Source organism: Anomaloglossus baeobatrachus, chromosome 5 (genome assembly GCF_048569485.1).
Source record: "Anomaloglossus baeobatrachus isolate aAnoBae1 chromosome 5, aAnoBae1.hap1, whole genome shotgun sequence".
Lineage (NCBI taxonomy): Eukaryota > Metazoa > Chordata > Amphibia > Anura > Aromobatidae > Anomaloglossus > Anomaloglossus baeobatrachus.
The window spans coordinates 466,223,264-466,244,645 of NC_134357.1; the positions used below are offsets into that span (position 1 = coordinate 466,223,264).

At 45.5% G+C, this 21,382-nt stretch overlaps 1 protein-coding gene across 5 annotated transcripts in view; it reads left to right on the forward strand.

The window, feature by feature from the left end:
- Positions 1-21,382, forward strand: part of RIPOR3 (RIPOR family member 3) — a 259,002-nt gene that overhangs the window by 169,087 nt on the left and 68,533 nt on the right. For all 5 annotated transcript variants that reach the window (XM_075350608.1, XM_075350607.1, XM_075350606.1 and 2 more), the window contains one exon: positions 2,268-2,413. In XM_075350608.1, the coding sequence (XP_075206723.1) occupies positions 2,268-2,413 (146 nt within the window). The remainder of the gene's footprint in view (positions 1-2,267; positions 2,414-21,382) is intronic.

A 21,382-nucleotide genomic window follows, 5' to 3' on the forward strand; every position in this document is an offset into this window, starting at 1 on the left:
TATTTATAGGATATAAAAGATATTAAAGAGAACCTTTCTCTGGAATTTTTAAGATAAACTGTATACCTTGGCCAATTGGCACAGCTCTACTGATTTCGGAGCAGTTTTACTTTTTCTTCTTTGCCCCTTTGATCCACATGTATAACCCCTCCTCCATTGGTAATAAGGGTGCACATTTACCATTAAATCAATTTGGCATATACAACAGAATTTCTCTGAGTATTTGTCTTTTTTCCTTTGACGATGTCACATGGAGTTTTGCACAAACTTCGCTGCCTGTCTTGGAGGCATTGGGTTCAGATTGCAGATTCTGGTACTTCTCCCAATGGTGTCTTTAGTGTCTGGGATCAACACTGCAGACTCAGTTGTCAACCTGCTGTGTGCTGCTTCATAGGTAGGCTAGTAAGAGTTAGGGGCACTTTGCACACTACGACATCGCAGGTGCGATGTCAGTGGGGTCAAATTGAAAGTGACGCACATCCGGCGTCGCAGGTGATATCGTAGTTTGTAAAGCCTTTTTGATACGATTAACGAGCGCAAAATCGTCGTAATCTTATCATCGGTGTAGCGTCGGTCATTTCCATAATTTGGAAATGACCGATGTTACGATGTTGTTCCTCGTTCTAGCGGCATCACACATCGCTGTGTATGAAGCTGCAGGAGCGAGGAACATCTCCTACCTGCGTCCTGCGGCTCACGCCAGCTATGCGGAAGGAAGGAGGTGGGCGGGATGTTTACGTCCCTCTCATCTCCGCCCCTCCGCTTCTATTGGCCGCCTGCCGTGTGACGTCGCTATGACGCTGCACGACCCGCCCCCTTAATAAGGAGGCGGGTCGCCGGCCAGAGCGACGTCGCAGGGCATGTGAGTGCATGTGAAGCTGTCGTAGCGATAATGTTCGCTACGCCAACTATCACCATGATATCGCAGCTGCGACGGGGCGGGAACTATCGCGCTCGGCATCGCGAGCATTGGCTTGCGATGTTGCAGCGTGCAAAGTGCCCCTTAATCTCTACTAGTCTGATTGCTCCTTTAGGCAAAAAAAACGCACAAAAACGCACACGTAGAAAAAACGCATCAGTAAAAACGCATGCGTTTTTTCCACGTTTCAGTGCGTTTTGCTGCGTTTTTGATCTATGCGTTTTGCTGTGTTTTTCCAATGCATTGCAGTAAAACGCAGAAAAGAATTGACATGACCATTTTTTTTTTCAGCTCAATAACGCAGCTAAAAAAAAAGTTGCGTGCAGACAGCAAAAATTGAATCTCATAGGCTTACTGGGGAAGCAAAGTCATGCAGTTTTGAGCCCAAAAACGCACCCGAAAAACGCAGCGGGGAAAAACGCATAAAAACGCAGCGGGAAAAACGCACTGTGCGCACATAGCCTTAATCAGATGTTGTAGGGAGACCTATCACATCTGATCCTCTCCTATTTATGCTGGTTGAAACCTTCTACCCATAACAGCTATAGTTTATTTTTTGTTTGTCTGTAAGGTATGGTGTACCAGACTCTCTGGTGAAAGCTGTTGTTTGGAGTGGTTGTGGAGCTTACCCCTGATATTTTGTGCTTCCTTCCTGCTGTTGTTTTTCCTCCTGGATCTCTTATTGTTTTTACCTTTGTGTGTGCATGCTGTTAGACAGAGTTTTAGTTTTCCCTTGTCTGTCTTTATCTGTGGTTTTCAACACATTCCTGTCCCGTCCCTTCCTGGGGTAAGGGGGAATCAGATCAGGACTGGTCAGGAGTAGGGCCAGGAAGGAGACTCAGGCCTCTCCACTATCAAGAGTATCCCTGAGGTTAGGGATAGCATTGGGCCCCCTAGTTTGAGAGTCAGCTTAGGAGCCCTCGTTCACCGCTATCCCATAGTCATCGTGACAGACTATGACCTATCAAAACACGGCTGCAGCCATAGAAGAGTTCTGTGGTATGCACTCGGTTGAAGGAAAAGACGTTGGCCAATTAAAACACAGCCACACCCACATAAATGTTTTGTGGTATATGCCCAGTTGGATGAAGGAAAAGACGCTGGCAAGAGAGAAAACACAGCCACATCCACACAAAAGTTATGTGGTATATGCCCAGTTGATTGAAAGAAAAATGTGTATCTTCGTTACCAGGTGGAATAATTGGAATGGATCGGCACAGAGCAAGAATAAAATCTGTTCCAGAGTCAGTAGAGCAGGGGCAATTGGAGGAGGCACTCAGTTTAAATTAATAAAATCCAGTGAAATTGCACTTTAAGAACCCATTCTCTTTATTTCTGCATTTTTCAGGTGGTAGAACTTCGGGGCTTAACCACTATCTCCGTCGGGGTTGTGACTTGTGACAGCTCTGACTTTTTTACCACTCGGCCGAGAATCATCATCGTGGACATCACTGAGTTGGGCACCATTAAGCTGCAGCTGGAGGTTACATGGAAGTAAGTGGATTTCATTGTGTGCAGCCCTATCAGGATATCATTGTATTATAGTATCTGCCGGTAAAAACTTTGTCAATGCCATTCACTCCATTTTGGCAAGAGGCGCTCCAGGCTTCCCCACTAAAAGTTCAGCAAAGTTGAAGGAGCAGGTTTGCAGTATATAGCATTAACAAGGCACACAGCAATAGGCTGGGAATCTGATAGTTTCATAGTTCTTTTAGGGTTGAAGGTAGACTTAAGTCCATTCAGTTCAACCCATAACCTAACATGTTGATCCAGAGGAAGGTAAAAACCCCATGGGGCACACAGCAATAGCTTTATACTAGGGGAAAAATTCCTTCCCGACTCCACATACTATAATCAGACTAGTTCCCTGGATCAACGCGCCATCGCAGAATCTAGTGCACATAACCGGTAATATTAGTTTCTTCGAGAAAGGCATACAGGGCTCTCTTACATTTTGGTAGTGAATCAACCATTACAACATCAGGTGGCAGACAGTTTCCTAGTCTCACTGCTCTTACAGTGAAGAATCTCTGTGAATATGACTAAACCTTCTTTCCGCTAGACATAGTGGATGCCCCCTTATTCTCGTCGCACGCCTAGGTGTAAAAAGATCATTATAGAGAGCTCTATACTATCCCCTCATATATTTGTACATTGTAATATGATCGCCCTGAAGATTGATTTTAGGTGTCAGTTATCGTAACGGTACCCTGGGGAATAGCAGCAGTGAATGTTAGTAACTGGATCCTTGCATCCATGTGTGTCACAGGGGACCGATCGATTGCAATAAAGTTTTGCTATTGTTCCATACATGAATGGCGCATGTAGAAATTCTTGACATGCTGCAGAGACAAGGGTTTGTTCAGTCGCCCAAATTTTTCCATCACATTTTCTGTATAATTGTATACTCATTGAGGAAAATTTTTCAAAATGGTCCAAAAGAAAAATTGCAATCGCAGCCTGTAACAACCAATCACATTGCAGCTTTCATTTAAAATTTTGCTCTTGAAAAATGAAAGCTGGACTGTGATTGGTCGTTAAGGGCCACAAAGGCAATTTTTCTTAACAGTCTTGGCAAATCTGACCCACAGTTTTTAGCTGCATGTATCAAAAAGATAAAGCTTTTATGGAATTCCAGTCTAGAGGTCAGCAACCGTTAGCAACTGTGCTAGAGCCAACATGTTTGCCTGGCACATTGGCTAGAAAGTATAAAAATTATATGCCCATTGATGCAATTTAGCCATTATGACAGCCTGTTCTGATGGTTTTAACCCCTTTGTGACTGGCTCATTTTTCATTTTTGTGCTCTTCCATTTTTTTTTTACCTTCTTTTAAGAGCCATAACTTTTTTTTTTCAATTTTGGAGTAAATTCGATATTTTGATTACTTTTTAATTATTTTTTATTTACCTTTTGTGATTACCAATTTTATATTTTTCACAGAGTGGGATTTTTATTTTATTTGTTAAATTGGGGGATTTAAAGTTAATTTTTATTTAATTTTTTTAGTGTCCCTTGGGTGCTTAAAACTACTACTGTAGAGAAGAAGTATGTAGTGATATTGATGGTCTCCTATGAAGCCCAGCCACAGGCTAGGCTGGGCAGGAAGACCAAGAGAAATGAAATGGGAGCCATCAGCATACCTCCACCTGCCTTGGCTAGTCATTCGGCACTCAACGATCATGTCACAGAGAGACTGATGGCTACCAGTACTGGCAACTGAACCATTTAAATGCCACTATCTGTGATTGACAGCGGCATTTAACACTAGAAGTCCAAGAAATTTCGAGGTCCCCCCTGAAGTCCCGAAAGAGGGTAAAATGACCCTTAGTCCAAACTGAATAGAACTAACTAGAAACTAAATGGCTAAACTCAATGGAAAATAACAACCTCCTGTGGTGCGACAGTAATGGCCTTAATTACAGAACAAAAGACGGTGATTATAGGATGTTAGCTAAAATCCTTCAGGTCATTCGACCCGTCTCTGGGTTCCAAAGGTAGAAATGTTAAATGACCCCTCTCTGGGACTTCTAGTGTTAAATGGTTAGACAGCAGCAGAATAGCGCCTTTTGTTGCTGTTATAGGCACATGCTTACTGTAGTCAACAGCCAGCATCTACCCTTTATGGAGTGGGTTCAGCTTCTCAGTCTGTGCTATACATTCGGGCAGGGGTGGACATGCACAGGGGTGGACATGCACAGGGGCCCAAGAGGTGAGGGGACCCGCTACCACCTGGAAAGCAGGTTGCATTGTGCATTATACTGAGCTATTGGACTGCAGGGGCCCATATATTGTTCTTGCACAAGGGCCCTCTTGTGTCCGAGTCCAACACTGAATGCGCGTGTACATAAGGTTGCGTTACTACACAATCCAGCTATTAATGTGGCCAATATCTTGGCAACCTGTATCAGTAAGATTAACCAGGTTGGTACGGTGCATAATGCTGCATATGGTTGAGGCCGGTAGAACATCCACAGCTGTCACCAGCCACTGTTAAGGCTTAGTGGCTCCACATTTTCCTCTAAGTATAGAGAAGAATTAGGAATCTAGGGGTCAGCACACACGGCAAGTAAGGCTACATTCACACGACCGATCCGTTTTTGCGGTTCTCAAAAAACGGTCCTGTTTTTTTCATGGATGCATCTGTGTGACATCCGTGTGACATCCGTTCCGTTCTGTATACTGGCTGCGTGTCATCCGTGTGGCATCCGTGTGCCTTCCGTTTGTTTTGCGGACCGCAAAAAACGGAAGCACCTAGATAGATAAATGAATAGATATAGATAGATGGATAGAGGCAGAGAGATAGAGGGATAAATAGAGAGAGGAATGAATGAATGAATAGAGGGATAGATAGAGGGATGGATAGATAGATAATAGATGAGAAAGACAATATAATATCCCACTCACTCCCCAGCATTTTGTAATCTTGCACACTTTAGTGCCTTTCATGTGGCATTAAAAGGTGCTTAGCCTTGTATTTAGCCAAAAAATAAATAATTAAAAAAAAAACGACGTGTGGTTTCGCCTATTTTTTTGTAGCCAGCTTGGGTAAAGCAGACAGCTGCAGCCTGTAGACCACAGCTGGCAACTACACCTTGGCTGGTAATCCAAAACAGAGGGCACACCACGCTGTTTTTTTAAATTAAATAATTTAAAACAAAAAACCTGGGGTCCTCCTCAAATTGGATCACCAGTCTAGGTAAAGCGGACAGCTGTAGTCTGGTATTCTCAGACTAGGGAGGTCCGCAGTTCTTGGATCCTTCCCAGCCTGAGAATAATGACCTGAGCTAACATCATGAGGTCAGCCCAGGTCACTGCAGGGCATCACCAGTACTGACTTCAGGAGGTTAGCTAGGTACATTACCTGCAGTGATGGAAGCCGCTGCACTCCTGACGTCAGCACTGGTCACTGAGATCAATGACCGCTGCATTCTCAGATCACCTCTCGTGAGCGGCCCGTGATGTCACCGCTAGTCACAGTCTCAGGTCGTCCGTGAGAGGTGATGTGAGAACGCAGCGGTCAGTGACGAGCGCTGACGTCAGGAGTGCAGGAGTTCATCCCCGCGGCTGCTCGCACTGCAGTGCGAGCATATGTTGACATTGCAGTGTGGGCAGCCGCGGGGCTGGCGGGGGAGCGGGACACAGACTGCAGGGAAACCCGACGGAGGTCACACGGAAGTGCTTCCGTGTGGCTTCCAGGGAATTTGCGGGCCCATTGACTTGTATTGAGTCACGGTCCATTACTACAGAACAGAATAGGACATGTTCCATAATAACGGTACAGACATACGGCGTCCGATGCGTTTTTTGTAGGATCGAATGCAAACGGAAGTGCTGCCGTGTGCCATCCGATCCTACACAAAAGACATTGAAAAGATGGTCCTCTTCGTGGGTCCGCAAAAAAACATTAACTGAACAGGACAAACGGAACGGTCATGTGAATGAGCCCTAATAATGGAATGTGATGAAAAAAAAAAAAAAATCACATACCAATCGGACCAATATTACTCTATGGGGCAGCTCCCATGAGCAATTTTTTTCTGAGAACTCGCAGCATGCTGTGGGTAGAATGATCCTGATCCACTCGCACCCATGCAAGTCTATGGGGTGAGAGAAACATCACACTGTTCTTGCATTACACCGGTGTAACGCGAGAGCAGTGCAAATCTCACATCACCCGGCAACGGAGGAGATAAACTCCTTCCTCTCTTCCACATCGTCGGCCGTCCCCTCCGCATCTGTGGTCTGATCGCACAATCAGACCACAGTCACATGACAGTCGGCTCCCACTGGGTGAGCTTGAGCCGAGTGTCATGCGAGGACTCGCACTAATCCTCGTGTGGCCTCAGCCATCTAAGGTTTATAATTGGTTTTTCTTCTTTGATAAAACAGGTATTTAGTTTAGCGATTAATAATGTTCCTGAAAATAGTCAATTTTTCCCAACCTTTTCGGAAATGGAGATCTGTCCCAGTGAATTGAGCTTTGCGGTGCTGCTAAGTATAGTTTAGTGTCATGCTATCAGACGCTTCCAGCTGGTGAGAACGGCCAGTGTGATGGATCAGTCTGTCACACAGGAAAATCCAGATTTTTTTGTGCTTTTTTACTGAAATATTTTAGAATTTATTTTATTTATTTATTTTTTTTTGCAAACCAATAACTTTTGCCCTTTTTACATGGATTGAGGAAGTCTTGAAAGCACTGGTCCATTGCTGATACTAAAGCCTGCTTTACACGTTGCAATTTCGCATACGATATCGTATGCGATTTGCAACGCCCCCATCGTATGTGTGGCACATTCAATTTGTTGAACATGCCGCACAAACGAATAACCCCGTCACACATACTTAGCTTCCATACGACCTCGATGTGGGCGGTGAACGTCCACTTCCTGGAGTGGAAGGGACGTTCGGCGTCACATCGACGTCACGCGGCAGTCGGCCAATAGAAGCGGAGGGGCGGAGCTGAGCGGGACGTAAACATCCCGCCCACCTCCTTCCTTCCGCATTACCGGCCGGGAGCCGCAGGACGTATGTAAGATCTGTTCATCGTTCCCGGGGTGTCAGACACTGAAATGTGTGCTACCCCGGGTACGATGAACAATCTGACGTACAATTCATGAGGAATGTACGACGTGCGTGCAATGAACGTTTTACCATTCAATCGCACGTAGCAGTTAAACACTGCAATGTAACTTACAATGCCGGATGTGCGTCACTTACGACGTGACTCCGCCGACACATTGTAAGATATATTGCAGCGTGTAAAGCGGGCTTTAGGCAAGGAAGCGAATGCATCATGACTGCGTACCAAAGGCAATTCACCTTAATGTGCCGCTTTCAGTTGTTCTCGTGACTAGCGTTGTCCATTTTTGGAAGCAGTTTTTTTTTTTGTTAAATACATGTATGGTATTTGGGTCTGAAAATCAGGTTTCATACAAAAATTTGCATCATTATGTTTTTTTTACAATTTCTGTTTTCCTTTGTAGTCTGCACTCATACATCAGCTAAGAAGAACTCAGAAAATTATAGATAAAAGAGCTATGATCTGCCCTGTCAGATCATCATGACAAACTCACTGAGAAATTCTCAGTTAACTCATTCTTTAGCTCATAGGTGCAACAATAAAGACTATGGAAGGTAAAAAGTGAAACATTTGTAAAGAAACCCAATTGCAAAAATTATTTTTAGCCACAAATACATGCATGTAAGAAAAAACAAAAATTCCCAAAGGTGAACGACCTGCATTATGTAAAAAACAACATGCGCAGGATGCAATCCTACAGAACTCACTCTCTATATACAGTGTGTCCACCCATATCCTGTCCACCTCCATTAACTTGAGAATGGCGGCAGCTATAGGCATAGAAGGGGTGTCTAGGTATAGTAAAGTAGCCATGCGCTACGCAATGAAACCACCTATAGCGCCACCTGGTGGAAAACAACGGAGTTAGCATTTTATCGTGAAAACGGAACGAGGTAGAGAAAAAAAGTGAATTACAAAGTTGTAGGGCATCATCAATTCAATACGAATGGACACCTTGCATACAGAAATGCTATGATTAGAACGTGTAAAACTCACAAGGCTGCGGATGTGAAGCGATACCTCATGGAGACCTTCCTACAAGTCATTGGGTATAGTGGCTGCGTGGAGTGGCCTCCACGCTCACCTGACCTGACCCCATTGGACTTCTTTCTGTGAGGTCACATCAAACAGCAGGTGTATGCAACCCCTCCACCAACATTACAGGACCTACAACGACGTATCACAGATGCTTGTGCAAACGTGTCACCTACGATATTGCACAACGTGCAGCAAGATACAATATGCTGTCCAGAGTCCAGATGTGCATTGCAGCTGACGGTGGCCACTCTGAGCATCAAAGTTAAATGTGGGCCATATGTTTGACCAGCATTCAATGTTTTGGGGGGGTCATGGGTTTCATATCATAGCATTTCTGTATGCAAGGTGTTGATTCGTATTGAATTGATGATGCCCTACAATTTTTTTAATATACTTTTTTTCTGTATCTCGTTCCGTTTTCGAGATAAAGATGCTAACTCCATTGTTTTCCACCAGGTGGCACTATAGGTGGTTTCATTGTGTAGCGCATGGCTACTTTACTATACCTAGACACCACTTCTATACCTATAGCTGCCGCCGTTCTCAAGTTAATTGCAGTGGACACACTGTATACAATTAGCATATAATAAACCCATCAGCTGGGAGCAGGACCAGGACTATGCTGGCTTTCAGTGTCTGGATTTAATCAAGAATGTTTCCATACGTTGACAGCAAGCAGAGATCTTAAAAACAATGAGGGGGCTTTTAGCAAAAAGTTGTAAATCTTAAAAATTTGAAGAACGTTTAATGTCTAATTATTAAGTAGTGGGATTTTATTTTGTCCATAACATTAATTAATCATACGGACAGCGCAGAAAAAGTGGCGAGTATTTGTCTTGGGCCGTATTCACCTGATGACATTTGCGTCTCACTTTTCCCCGAGCTCTGGCATTGTAATGTAATTTATGGCTCGGCACCGTTAATAGAGTATTGGCAGGGTGCGCCTCTACTTACCATACAGCACCCGCATCATTTCCCAGTACTGCTGGTGTTGGAAAGGTTTTAGGCGTTTTTTTGTTTTTTTTATACTTCTGTACTAATCGTTGGGAACGTTCAGCCCAATTCTCTGCAGGGGGACAGAGGGAAAAACTTTTTAGCAGACCCTCCCCGTGGAGGGATGATAAATTATACATTCTGTACGGTGCATGCCACTGACATAAAATCCAACGCAAACAGTGCAATGCATCCCGTAGCGTCAGGAAACAACATTTGCAGATCCAACACGCTGCCTGCTGGCTTTAACTCTGCCGGTCACAGACGGATGCCTCCTCCCAGGAAGAAGTGTCCGGACTCCGATACACTCTAAGATCTGCAATGCCATGTATTAATTGGTGGACGGTTTGACATTCAATGTATTTAATTTATAAATAGAGGAACTTTCTAAATACATTGCTTTACCTGATCTTGTGTTATCTTAGGGTATGTTCACACTGCTTCTTTTGCCGGCAGTCAAAAAAACATCCGTTTTAGCAGCAGAACACGTGTTGGGAAATTTTTTTTTTGGCTTTTTCTAGGCAGAACATTTTTTGGGGGTCATTTCCAGAAGTACGTTTTTTTGCTTATGTTTTACACTTCAGATTGTTTTAAATAATTTTTTTCAGCATTTTAGCTTTACTTATTTTACCTTCTTATATTATTAACTAGCTGTAGTACCCGGTGTTGCCCGATATAATAAGTAAGTGTCTGTCTCTCCCTTTCTCCCACTCTCTCTCTGGCTGTCTGTCTTTCTCTCTGTCTCTGTGTCTGTGTGTCTTTTGTCTCTGTGTGTGTTTGTCTCTTTGTGTCTTTGTCTCTTTGTGTCTTTGTCTATGTGTATCTTTGTCTCTGTGTATTTTTCTGTGTGAGTGTCTGTCTTTGTGTGTCTCTTTGTGTGTTTGTCTGTGTGTCTGTCTTTCTCTGTGTCTCTGAATCTGTATGCCTCTGTGTGTGTCTCTGTGTGTCTGTATCTGTCTCTGTGTGTCTGTGTGTGTGTGTGTGTGTGGTTGTGTCTCTGTGTGCTTCTATCAGTCTCTGTCTTTGTGTGTCTCTGTCTCTGTGTGTGTCTGTGTGTCTCTGTATCAGTCTCTGTGTGTCTCTGTATGTATCAGTGTGTCTGTCTCTGTGTGTGTCTGTCTGTCTCTACCGATATATTACTTCACACATAAGCTTCTTATACTAAGAATGTCCTTCATTGCCTATAGCCACCAATCAGAGTTCCTATTAATGAATTGTAGCTCCAAGCTCCATTGACTTTAATGTAAGCAGGCTTTTTGGCGAATAACTGTAAAGCGCGGGGTTAAAGTTTCCCCTCAAAACTGTCTATGACGTTCCCTGTGTCAAATCGGGTGTCTGTGCAAAATGCTGTGATTGTAAATGCGACGGTGCAAATTCCTTTAGCGGACACACACCTTTTTATACTAGATTTGAACCCAAGACCCCACAGCTGCAAAGCAATAGTGCTAACCACTGAGCTACCGTGCTGTTTTTTGGATATTTTATTAAACCCATAAAGCAATTCAAAAAGAAAATGTTAGCGTTTTTTCTTTTTTCCAGGAAACATGTAAAAAAAAAATCCCTGAACGTCTTTGACGGGTTTTTTAGCCATCCGATTGACTGGTATTGTAAAGTATGTAGCGTCTTCCTAGCAGAACACATCTGAAGAATGGCTGGTACTTCTTCTAAGGACTCTTGTCCACTTGAGTTAAAAAAATCACAGCGATACTCTGCTACAAATGTGAGTCGAGTGTCCTGCGTGTGGTCTGCGTACGGTGTGGGTTTTTTTTTCTCACATAGCATCCGTGTGACATGCGAGCGTTATGTGAGTGCTGTGTGAGTGTTATGCAAGCAGCGTCAGACTGGCTACCGGAGGAATCTCCAGTAATACCAGTCGTGGCTGCGGTTACCTGCACTGAACCCCGGATCTGTCACCTGAGCTCCAGAGTTCAGCCCAGTCTGTTTGCAGCTGTCATGAACTGAACAGCAATCGCCGGGGAATTAATCATTCGGCGCTCGCTGTTCAGTCCAGGCTGCACTCCGGAGCTCGTAAGCAAGAATGGTTGACATTAGGGAGATCAACATCCGGAGTTCAGTGCATGTAACCACGGCCAGGACAGGTATTACTGGAGATTCCTCTGGTAGCCAGTCTGACGCGGTATGCAAGTGTCAAGGATCCGCGTGACATGCGTATGCCATCTGTATGACATGCGTAGGCCACCTGTATTCTGATTTTTTCTTCTCGCTCCCATAGGCTTGCATGGGGGTGCGAGAGCTGAGACTCGGTGCAAATCGCAGCATGCTGCGATTTCACCGAGAACACGAGTCGTGCCGTTAAAAATTTAGTAAGAGGACACGGCCTCATAGCTTAACACTGGTGCGAGTGCGATGCGATTTTTTTTATCGGATCGCACTGGCACATGGAAATCGCAAGTGGACAAGAGACCTAAGCCTGAGGCATTTAAGACGTTCAAAAGCCGGAAAATTTGAATAGAATAATTAATTTTAGTATAGCTCCATTTATTCCATGGCGCTTTATATGTGAAATGTCATTTTTGTATTCAAATCAATAGCAATATTCCCTAGCGCTTTTTCTGGCAATTTATTGAGCAGATCTGACCTGAATAACATGCAGTGTGAACATAACCTTATAGTTCAATCACAACCAGAGCTGCAAGAAAACTTCTGACCCTTTGCTAAACTCCTATAATACATTGCGAAGTTCTTCACCCGTCTGCTGTATTCTGTAAATAAGCTGCGCCACGTGGTTATTTTTCTGCATTTTGTAATCATGTATGTAAAAGGATCCGGAAAAGCTAATTCCTCCATAAACTTGAGCTTGCCGTTTAGGGTGTAGTTCACTGGAAGGAGATAAATGCTGCTAATTATTTGTACTCTCTCATTAGCCCCGTCTGGCATTTCCTCCCAATGATTCACTTCTCCTATATTGCATCTTTCTTGCTTCTGTTGTCAGATTGATGTTGTTGCTGGTAATTTTTCTGGTCTCTTATCATCCTTTTTTTTTTTTTTTAAGTTGAAGTTTGATAATCCAGTAAGAATTGTTTTACATATTCTGGACCATGATTAGGGTATGTTCACACTGAGTCTGCTCAAAAAAGGCATACAAAACAATCAAAAGAATGAACTTATTAATATGCAGGAGAACACAACATTCCTGTTCAGATCTTCAGGCTTTTGAACATCTTTTAGCTTCCTAACAATAACAGCTGCTCATCAAGTGTGGGCTCAATCTCCTAACGATGACAGCAGCTCATCAGGAGCAGGTTCAACCCCTTAATGATAACAGCAGCTCATCAGGAGCAGGAGCAACCCCCTAATGATAGCTGCTCATCAGGATCGGGCTCAATCTCCAAACAATGACAGCTGATCATCTGGAGCGGGCTCAACCCCTTAATGATAACAGCTGCTCATCAGGAGCAGGCTCAACCCCTTAATGATAACAGCTGCTCATCAGGAGCAGGCTCAACCCCTTAATGATAACAGCTGCTCATCAGGAGCAGGCTCAACCCCTTAATGATAACAGCTGCTCATCAGGAGCAGGCTCAACCCCTTAATGATAACAGCTGCTCATCAGGAGCGAGTGCATGGAGCTGCCGGCAGATGATGGATGGTGTCGTTCAAAAGTATACATCATCCTGCAAAATCAAGCCCACATATGGCTACGTGGGTGTAAAAATAAAAAAAAGTTGTGGCTCTTGGAAGACTGGGTGGAAAAAATGAAAGCACAAAAATGAAAAATCATCTGGTCCGAAAGGGGTGAAACACTTTCAAAGTTGTCTTCTGCTAATACTTTACAATACAAGTCATGGGAAAGGCTAAAAAGATGCCCAGGAGTCTTTGAGCGTTTTTTTTTTTTTTTTAAACAAACAAAAGACTAGCATTGTCATCATTATTTAAAAAAAATCCAGAGACTTGCAGTAAAAAGGAGCCCAAAAAATTGATGACATTTCACTAAAAACCAATGAAAAAGTGCTCAGGAAAGTACAAAAAATACTAAAAAACAAAAGAAGCTCCAGGTTAACAAAACACTAAAGAAAAAGAGCAATTCCTTAAACATCTTCTGCATGCAAAAAAACCAGATATTCTTGTCCACTAAAAGAAAAAGACACAGTATGAACATACCCTTAGGCTAGGTTTACATAAAGATTTTTTTAGAGGCATAAAAATCCAAAAATCCAAAAATTTTTCATGAGTAATCAACTCGAGAAAAAGCTGATATACTATCTATATCTATCTATCTATCTATCTATCTATATATATATATATATATAGTATATCTAATATATAAAGGTGTGTGTGTGTGTGTGTGTGTGTGTGTGGGCGTGTCCACTAAAGGAATCCGCACCGTCGCATTTACATTCACGAACTTTTGCACAGACGCCTCATGTGACCCAGGGAACGTTGTAGACTATGTTTTGACAGGAAAATTTAACCCCGCGCTTTACAGTTACTCTCCTAAAAAACATGCCTCCATTAAATTGAATGGAGCCTGGAACTACAGTTTATTAATAGCAGCTGTGATTGGTTGCTATAGGAACAAAGGACATTCATAGTATAAGAAGCTTATGTGTGAGGTAATATGATGTCAGTGAAGAGACGGATAGAGAGACACAGAGAGAGACAGACAGGGAAAGAGACAGAGCGATAGAGACAGACAGAAAGACAGACAGAGACACGGTGAAAGAAACAGACAGACGGGGAAAGAGACAGACAGAGACAGGCAGAAAGGGACAGAGACAGGCAGACAGGGACAGACACAGGCAGACAGGGAAAGAGATAGAGGCAGACAAAGACAGATGGGGAAAGAGGCAGAGAAATAGAGACAGACAAGGAAAGAGACAGACAGGCAGACAGGGAAAGAAACAGGAAAAGACACAGACAAAGAGATGGACAAAGACAGACAGGGAAAGAGACAGGAAAAGAGATGGGAAGACAGACAGAGAGACAGACAGAGAGACAGACAAAGACAGACGGGGAAAGAGACAGACGAGGAAAGAGACAGACGGGGAAAGAGACAGACGGGGCAAGAGACAGACGGGTAAAGAGAGAGACAGCCAGACACAGACATAGAGACAGAGAGAGAGAGAGACAGACACAGAGACAGCGAGACAGACAGACACAGAGATAGAGACAGACTGATACAAAGACAGACAGATAGACACATACAGACAAGGAAAGAGACAGACAGAGAGACAGACAGACAGCGACACACAGACAGAGACTGGGAGAGAGACAGAGAGACAGTTATTGTCCCGGGCAACGCCCAGGTACTACAGCTAGTATATATCTAATATATAAAGCTGAGTGTGTGTATGTATGTATGTATGTGTGTGTATGTCCGCTAAAGGAATCCGCACCGTCGCATTTACAATCACAAAATTTTGCACAGACGCCTCATGTGACCCAGGGATCGTCATAAATTATGTTTTGACAAGAAAATTTAACCCCGTGCTTTACAGTTCCTCCCCAAAAAACATGCCTCCATTAAAGTGAATGGAGCCTGGAACTACAATTTATTAATAGCAGCTGTGATTGGTTGCTATAGGAACAAAGGACAGTCATAGTGTAAGAAGCTTATGTGTGAAGTAATATGATGTCGATGGAGAGACAGACACAGACTGAGAGACAGACAGATAGAGACAGACAGGCACACACAGAGAAAGAGCCACACAGGGAAAGAGACAGACAAACAGAGACAGATAGGAAAAAAAAAGCCAGACAGACAGAAAGATACAGACAGACACATGGGGAATGAGACAGCCAGAGGCAGACAGGGAGAGAGACAGACAAGGAAAGAGACCGAGACAGACAGAGACAGGACGGGGAGAGAGACAGGACGGGGAGAGAGACAGACATGGAAAGAGACAGACAGACAGAGATAGAGACAGACAGACACAGAGATAGAGACAGACAGAGAGATAGACACAGACAGACACACAGACAGGGAAAGAGATGGACTGACAGACAGAGAATGGGAGAGAGACAGTTACTATCCCGGACAATGCCCAGGTACTATTACATATATGTGTGTGTGTATATATATATCTACATATACATATATATGTATGTATATAACTCTCATCTTTTGTTGTGGATGGAGGTCGGTCACAGCACAATTAACCATTATAAATAACCACTTTCAAAACGAAACTTTGTGCCAGGCCGGACTTCCGGCGCACTTTAGCTTTCGTAATTGAACTGTGTTCCTTGAAACCACCACGGAGGAGCAGAGGCCCTAGACTGTGCTCCGACCCCCACCCATAATGAACAAGGCCTGCTCAATACCGTCTTGCAGGCCTGATAAAAATATGTCTAGGCCAATGTCATTCAAATGAACACCATTGTTCAACATCAGGGAGGAATTGTCCCCCTCCAATTGCCAGTGTCTAACGACGATCCCTGCCTTAAAGCGGACAAAACGCGAAATACGTGAATTGAGTGTCCGTCTCGAACGCTTGACTTCGAAGCCACGAAAGCCAAGGGCACGTCCTCCAGGTCGATTCTCAGCACGCTGTCCTGCCCAGAAAATATAGGAGTGTCCCAATAACCAAATGACAGGCTTGGCAGCTCCTAGAAGGAGAAAAATGTCAGTGACACATGTACAAGAAGGCAAACCTGTGCAAAAGAAAATTGATTAAAGAAGCAGTAATTCTGGTCTAATATATCTCGCAAAACACGCGGAACGCCATCGGCCTATGCGTTGAATGACTTCATTGGGCAATCCCGCCCGAGCGGCCTCAGTCGCCGCCCCAATCCGGAAGGAGTGAGTACCAAATTCGCCGGCGGGAAAGCCCAGGAACCTTAAACATTTACGGAAAACAGCTAAAAATTGGAATCTCGTCAGAGGGGAACCATCTTCATGGACTAGGAAGGAAGAGCTACCATGGCGCAAAGCGATATAGTGAAGGGTCAATGTAACAGGGCATACTGGGCCATGAATAGCAAACAAAGATATCCAGCAGCCATTCCCGGTTTGATCGGTCTTAGATTTCCGAATTCTTATCCTTAAACCCCCATTACACAATGCGATGTTGTCGTGCCGAAGGCCCCCGTGGGTGCCTCTGGCAGGAGAAACCAACTCGCTAATGCGCAATGCGCCAAAAAAGGCAATAGCAAAAGAGGCGGAGAAAAGGGCAGACTCAAAAGGAGGAGGACAAACGGCGGAGATATGTCCGATGATACAAGAAAGAAGGCTAAAGGAACCCGGCCTTCTACACTCCCTTATGGGCTGCCCCCTACCCCACCCCTTAACTGCTTGCTGGACTATAAAAAACTTAGTAACGTCCGACCAACCTCGAAGCTTGAAATGAAAAGCAAGTCCAGACAGTCGGTTCCGCGCTACCGCGCAGGAAGCACATTTGTTGTACAGATGATACAGATACTGGCAGGTAATGTCCAGTCTGGCAGAATCAGAGGTAGAAACCGGGTAATTAGCTGCGAAAAATAGCCATTCCTCCCATGCCTTACCGTAAGCCAGCCAAGTCCTCGGGGCCACTGAAGACGTCACCAATGGCATCAGCTGCATTCCAGCAGGTCCCATATGCTGGGTGGACACGATATTCCCCCTGGTTGTGCGCGAGGACAGAGCTGCCGGAATTTCTGAAATTGAAAACGGGAAAGTGAGTCAGCGATAGCGTTGCACCTGCCAGGCACATGGCGAGCCCTGAACCACATATTGAGCTCGAGTCAACGCAGCACAAAAAATCTAAGTAACTTTAGGACTGGCAAAGAGGATGAAGTCAGATGGTTTATCGCGTGCACCACGGACATATTATCAGTCCAGAATAAAATCCGTTTATTTCTGAAGGCCGGGCCCCAGATCACGACAGCTGTTACAATGGGGAACAACTCAAGGAGAGTCAGGTTGGACACGAAACCTCTGGCGTGCCAAGATTGAGGCCATTGCTCAGCACACCATTGATCGCCAAAAATAACGCCAAAACCCAACGATCCCGATGCATCGGAAAAAAGTGATAGTTCTTCATTGGAAAGAACGTTATCCTGGAAACAAGTTTGACCATTGTACCTGGATAGAAAATCATTCCAGTTAAACAAATCAGCTTTCAAGCAGGGGGTAATCCTGATGCGGTGATGAGGAAGGCAAATTCCTTTAGTGGCAAGTGATAACCTCCGGGAAAAAACTCGGCCCATTGGCATGACACGACAGGCGAATACGAGAAGGCCCAGCAAAGATTGCATCTGACGGAGGGTCACACTACGAACGGAACAAAAACCCACAATCCGAGAGCGCAGCTTTAATACCTTGTCATTCGGGAGGCGGAAGAGCATCGCATTGGAATCTATCTCAATACCGAGGAAGGAAAGAACCTGGGAGGGGCCGACTGTTTTGTCCTTCGACAAAGGAACACCAAATCTGGACATCAAACTGCAAAATGTATCCAATAGAAGCTGGCAATGGGTGGAATCTTGAGGGCCAACAAAAAGGAAGTCGTCAAGATAATGAATAATAGATTGGGAACCAGATTCAACCTTCATGACCCATTCTAAGAAAGAACTGAATAGCTCAAAATAGGAGCAAGAGATTGAGCAACCCATGGGAAGGCATGTATCGTAATAATAAAAAACATCTACGAAACATCCCAACAGATGGTAGCAATCCGGGTGGACCGGAAGAAGGCGGAAAGCCGACTCAATATCTGACTTGGCCATCAAAGCCCCAGGTCCCGCTTGCCTAACTAACGCAACAGCTTTGTCAAAAGAGACGTACGTGACTGACGCATCCGACTCGGGTATACCATCATTGACGGACAAACCTTTCGGGTGAGAAAGGTGATGAATTAAACGAAATTTCCCAGGCTCCTTCTTCGGAACGACCCCCAGCGGGGACACCCGTAAGTTGTAAAAAGGTATAAAATCAAAGGGTCCCTTTAATCTGCCTTTATCTAACTCGCTGTTTATTTTATCAAGTAAAACCTCGTGAAGTTCCGTCGCAGACTTTAGATTACGGGCAAAAAGGGGGTGTCTGTTAAGTTTAAAAGGTATAAAGAAACCAAAAGTGAAGCCGAAGCGCAGCTGCGCCGCCGCGTCCTTATTGGGGTACCGGTCGAGCCACAGCCCCATCTCGACTACGCTCACCGGCGTCTCGATTTTCAGGTGGGTTTGACGGCTTTGTTGGCAATTTCGCAGAAGGGCGGGAGCATTTGGCCGCTGCGTGGGAGCCTCTGCAAGTAGAACATTCATGCTTATACCTGCAAAGACCAAAGAATCGGTAGTGCCCTTCGTTGAATTGCCAACATGTGCCGGGTCTACGCACGGCCACTGAACTGGAACCGGCGGAGTTGCCAGGGGCCGCGGCATGAAAGGGGGCTTTAGGAGTCATCATGAGGCGCAACCAGGAATCAGCTTTCACCCCCCACCCTAAGTGAGGTTGTAGAGCTAAACGACGCCTGAAATCCTCATCATAACGCCACCACGCAGATCCGCCGTGCGCTTTGTATGCGTTATAGATGGAATCAACATATATAAAAAGTTCAGAACAGCGTTCGGGGTGTTTCTGACCCATAACACCTCCTAATACAAAAAAGGCTTGCAGCCAGTTATTGATAGTTTTTGCGACCCTGGGTTTTTTGTCAAAAGGGCGTTCAGCAGAACGCCTCTCTTTGTCAACCGTAAATTGGTCAGTTGAAACCAGCGACCAAATGTCTATGTAATCATTAGCCCATATTTTGGTAACCGTCTCTGGGTCAAGGTGAGAGCCCAAAGGGGACATACCACAAAAGAACGTGTCCTTATGTATATCAGCCCGAGGAGGAGGCTGAAATCTCTTCTCGGGCTGATTTCCAAGTAATAGGGGGTTAACCAGTATTTTATTACCCGGGGTATTTAAATGAGCTAGCAGAGCTTTTAAAGACATAGCTGTATTATCAGCACCTCCCCAAGCCCCAGAATAGTTGTACTCACCGACCGCTGGAGCATCTGTGGGATTCACCGATACGTGTGGAGCCGCTACCGAGTCGGCAGCATGCGGTTGAACCAAATAGGGTTCGGCATCTCTCTGGCGGCGTGATGTGCGACGAGAGTGCCTGCTGGACGTCATGGAGTCGCCGGATGACTCAGCCGTGGTTGATGGTGAACGCCATCTTGATGAGTGAGACCTACGGCTTCTCCGAGATGAACGTGACCGTCGCTCAGAATAGGCTGAGCGGCGACTGCGGTCCCTACTGTATCGCCTACGCCTATATGGGCTGCGAGAACGCGAGGAGTCGGAGGCAGCGGAGCGGTTTCCGCGCCCGCGGCGTTGCCTACCGTGGGCCGTGCTTCCAGCACCCGCTGCATCCTGAACAGGGAGGACCTGTGGTAGGTTCTGTAGCTCAGGGGGCACAGCCATCGCCGGTTGTACTGCTGCTGACAATGCCATCGCCGGAGGCGCAGCCGTTTGGAACGGCAGCACCTGCGGAGCCACAGGAGGCAAAGCCATACCCACATGAGCTGCAAGAGGCAAGGCCATCACTCCAGTAGCTGCAGGAGGCACAGCCGTCACTACCGCTGCCGCAGGAGGCAAAGCCATCACCGCAGCAGCCGCAGGAGGTAAGGCCATCACTGCAGCTGCGTCAGGTGGCAAATCCATTCCCCCCTCGGGTTCATGGACTGTTGAGACATTTGGGGAGGTATGAAAACGTTGGAGGGAGCAGCAGCCCCCACCCTGCACACTTCTGAAGCAATGCAGTGTGACAGGGAAGGTAACACATTAGATGGTGGGGGCTGCAGACTATCAGCAGGCTTCTCAGCCGATGAGGAGCTGCGGCTATGATTACCTCCCATCAGATAAGGTGCGGGCGCTATCAAGAAAGGAGGGGCAAGCTGCTGTAGCAGGGCTGGTGGTCCACGTGTGTTTTGGCGCGCAGGGATGGCGTTTATTGTTTCAAGCGGCGCCGCTTTGCCTGAGGGGCATGAGAGGCTTGCGGCCGCCGCGTTCACTGTTGGGGGCGGGCGTGGGGGCGTTACAGGGCGGTTCGCGCGCGCCCGGCGTGCACGAGGGTCGCGTGCACGCCGGGCGCGCGAGCGCCCCGCGCGCATGCGCAGAGGGGAATTACATGCAGGACTGAGACGCTCCGGAGGGCGGATTGTACGAGCAGGCCGCCTGCCGACCGGAGCCTGCAGTTGAGCCTCAGGGGGAGGGGAACGCTGCTCACCCAATATAGCAGCAAGCCACACGTCTCCCTCCCTCCTGATTCTGTCCCTGACAGCCTGGTCCAGCATTTCGGCCATCTCTCACCGGGAACGCTACTTACAGCACCGTCCGGATCTCACAAGGTGAGGAGAGACCGGAACCAGGAAAAGAGGTAATATTTATAGGGGAAAGAGAGGGATCATGGGAACATTCCCATTGGATAAAACCCTTGGAAGGGGAGGAAGGAGAATCGGACATGAGAGGGGAACTTAACCCCTTACTACCCGGGCACAGCAGTCAGGGTGCATTCAGTAAAACACTGACATGCCACTGAAATACACACACATTTTTGTTGTTGCTTTTGAAGGATTTTTTTCCTGAAACTTTTGAAAAGGCTCTTGAATTTATTTTTCATCCATGCAGTGCTTTCCTTTCCAGCTTTTTACAATGTCAAGTTTGGAGCGGCCGTGCTTAGGGATCCACCTGGAATAAATGACCCTTCATTTCTGTTTTTCCTTCCTTGGTCAGGTTTTCAAAAACTCTCCAAAAAATCTGTTGAGCAAGCTAGATTTTGTGCTGTATTAGTCTTTTTGAGAAGTTTTTATAGCAGAAACTGAGCTGAAACTTGTCAAATTCGACTAAAAAAATATCTAAATACCTCAAAAACTGCTCCGTTTATGCTCCAAAAACTCAGCACAAATACTCAGGACTTAGCTGAT